Source organism: Fulmarus glacialis, unplaced genomic scaffold (assembly GCF_000690835.1).
Source record: "Fulmarus glacialis isolate BGI_N327 unplaced genomic scaffold, ASM69083v1 scaffold15670, whole genome shotgun sequence".
Classification (NCBI taxonomy): domain Eukaryota; kingdom Metazoa; phylum Chordata; class Aves; order Procellariiformes; family Procellariidae; genus Fulmarus; species Fulmarus glacialis.
This window is the reverse complement of record NW_009185926.1, coordinates 59,033-61,438: the sequence shown is the minus strand read 5'-3', so window position 1 is coordinate 61,438 and position 2,406 is coordinate 59,033. Positions and strand designations below refer to the sequence as shown.

Here is a 2,406-nt window from a genome sequence, read left to right as displayed (position 1 = left end):
AGGAAGGCTCCAGCAGCGCGGTTTGGGGCTGGGGGCGCCCCGGAAAGGCCCCAGCTCCCCCCGCCGCCGCCCCTGTGCGGACGCCCGTGGGCGAGAGCCTGGCGCTGGAGGTGTTGGGCGGGGGTTACCTTGGGAGCCGCCTTTGCTCCTTGTATCTTGTTCTCCAAGCTGAAGAAGAAGGAATGAGTAAGAGCAAGGATGATGCTCCGCATGAGCTGGAAAGCCAGTTCGTGCTGCGACTGCCGCCGGTAAGAGACCGTTCGGTCTGGTACAGCTGAAGTGGCCACCATCACGTTTTACACGCAGCTCAGTCCAGTTTGCTTGGCGAGCACGGGGGATGGGAGAGGGATTGGCAAGGCGAGTGAAGTCAGTGGGAAATCTGCGGACCTAGCAAGGGACATGGAAGGAGTAGGATGCTTTTGGCCTTGGGTAGCCCATTCCCACTTATTTGAACAGATTTTCCACGGCCTCCTCTTGAGAGGTGCTCCTGCGACACAGAGCAGGAGGCTCAGAAGACAGCTTAGAGGATTAAGGAGGAAATTTCTGTAAGGGTAGAGCTTTAGCAAGTGCTGGGTCTTCAGTTGCTATGGCTGTCAGTGCAATTGATGCGATTTGTTAGATGCTTGAAGCTGAGACTGTGTCCTGCTAAGACCACGAGAGCTTGGTGAGGGGAGATGTAACTTCCCCCAGAGCTGTGGTCGTCTGGCAGGGTATCTCTGTCAGGGGCCTCACACCACTGTTGCAGCCGTATCACGTCAGGGGGTGTGAAGGGCACTGGGAATAGCAGAGCCACAGGGTTAATGTGTGGTATTGGGAGGAGGGTGCAGTTTTCATTGCAGCTCTTGCAGTTGTTTTTCTGTACTGGGATGGCACGGGCGTTTAATGCTGGGTAGGTTGGACAGAAGCTTTCGGTGATTCTCGGAGGAAGCACACTCAGTCCTGACGTAAGTCTGTCCAACCTTCCCAGGAATATGCCTCCACTGTGCGGCGAGCGGTACAGTCCGGGAATGTCAACTTGAAGGACAGGCTTACCATTGAGCTACATGGTGAGTGAGCAGGATCAGAGCATCTTAAAACTCCTCTGACTGTTCACAGGTGAAGTTGTGCAACTTGCATGTGTTCTCCCATAAAATTTCTGCTGCCCAGGAATGTATTGCTCAGTTTAGCTGTTTAGCGACAGCACTAACCTGTCCCATGGCTTTCCGCAGCGGATGGGCGCCACGGGATTGTCCGTGTAGATCGGGTGCCACTGGCGGCTAAGCTGGTAGATCTGCCCTGCATCATCGAGAGCTTAAAAACCATTGACAAGAAAACCTTCTATAAGACAGCGGATATTTGCCAGGTATGGGCTGTCCTTCTTGCCTGCCCCAACAGCTTAATTCCTTGCTCCCCTCTCCAGGAAAAGCCTTGCACACTTTGGCAGCTGGACACTCAGTATAATGTGGCCAATTTCTGTATTCTTACAATGTTAGCAGTTTAAAATTCCCCACTCCGCTTGGTGTTTAGAAGTCTCATTTCTGAAGCATGAAATGTGATTGTCCTTGTAACAGCTTAACTGCTGCTGTGTTTAGATACGAACCGAGCTGGATGTGAAACATTGTGTTTCTCGTACTCCATGCCCGTGAATCCTTTTGGCTCATAACATGCAGTGGGCAGTCACTGTTCATTTTCCAGAAAAGCTTTCACATCCTTTTGTCCTTGCACCCTTTGTGTTTATGTGGGAATTCCAGATGCTTGTTTGCACTGTGGATGGTGATCTCTACCCCCCTTTGGAAGAGCAAACTGTGAGCACTGACCCCAAGGCAAACAAGAAGAAGGACAAGGACAGAGAGAAGAAATTCATCTGGAACCATGGCAGTGAGTAGAGGCTGTGCCAAACCCCTCCATCCCACCACCCCAGTGTCCCCATAGCTGTGCAGGGCACTCACCACTGCCGTGTCCCAGCTGTGCTGCTGTTCCGTTTTCAGTGCGCTCTCTGTTCCTGAAGGAATCTTCTCCCGTTAGGCCATCTGCCTGACAAATGCAATCTGTTTCCTCTGTCACAGTCACTCTTCCCCTGAAAAATGTACGGAAGAGACGATTCCGGAAGACAGCTAAGAAGAAGGTGAGTTGCTTCTCACACAGATGCAGATGTGATAACCAAGGGGTAGGAAGGCAGAGACATTAGAGCTGTAACTGTCTATTAGTCCAGAAAACATGTAATTTCTTAACATTGCTTCACATATTTCCTTGCCCGAGATGAGGGTGAAGGGAGGGTAGTAGATTTAAACACTTCTTTGGGTGCTTCCTCTATGTTTTCCAAGATGCTCCTGAGGGGAGAATCCTCAGTGCAGAGAACTGCTGGACTCCATTCCTGCAGCTGCCGTGCCATAGCGCATCTCTTCCTGCTCAGAGAGAAGAAAGGAA

The 2,406-nt window shown here is 51.5% G+C and overlaps 1 protein-coding gene across 1 annotated transcript in view; it reads left to right on the top strand.

The window, feature by feature from the left end:
- The first annotated feature begins 171 nt into the window (after positions 1-171).
- The window catches only part of TAF7 (TAF7 RNA polymerase II, TATA box binding protein (TBP)-associated factor, 55kDa), a 5,173-nt gene continuing 2,938 nt past the window's right edge, over positions 172-2,406 (top strand). Inside the window, exons 1-5 of the mRNA XM_009584541.1 lie at positions 172-248; positions 968-1,046; positions 1,209-1,342; positions 1,731-1,857; positions 2,046-2,104. Coding sequence (XP_009582836.1) covers positions 183-248; positions 968-1,046; positions 1,209-1,342; positions 1,731-1,857; positions 2,046-2,104 — 465 coding nt within the window. The 5' untranslated portion in view covers positions 172-182. The remainder of the gene's footprint in view (positions 249-967; positions 1,047-1,208; positions 1,343-1,730; positions 1,858-2,045; positions 2,105-2,406) is intronic.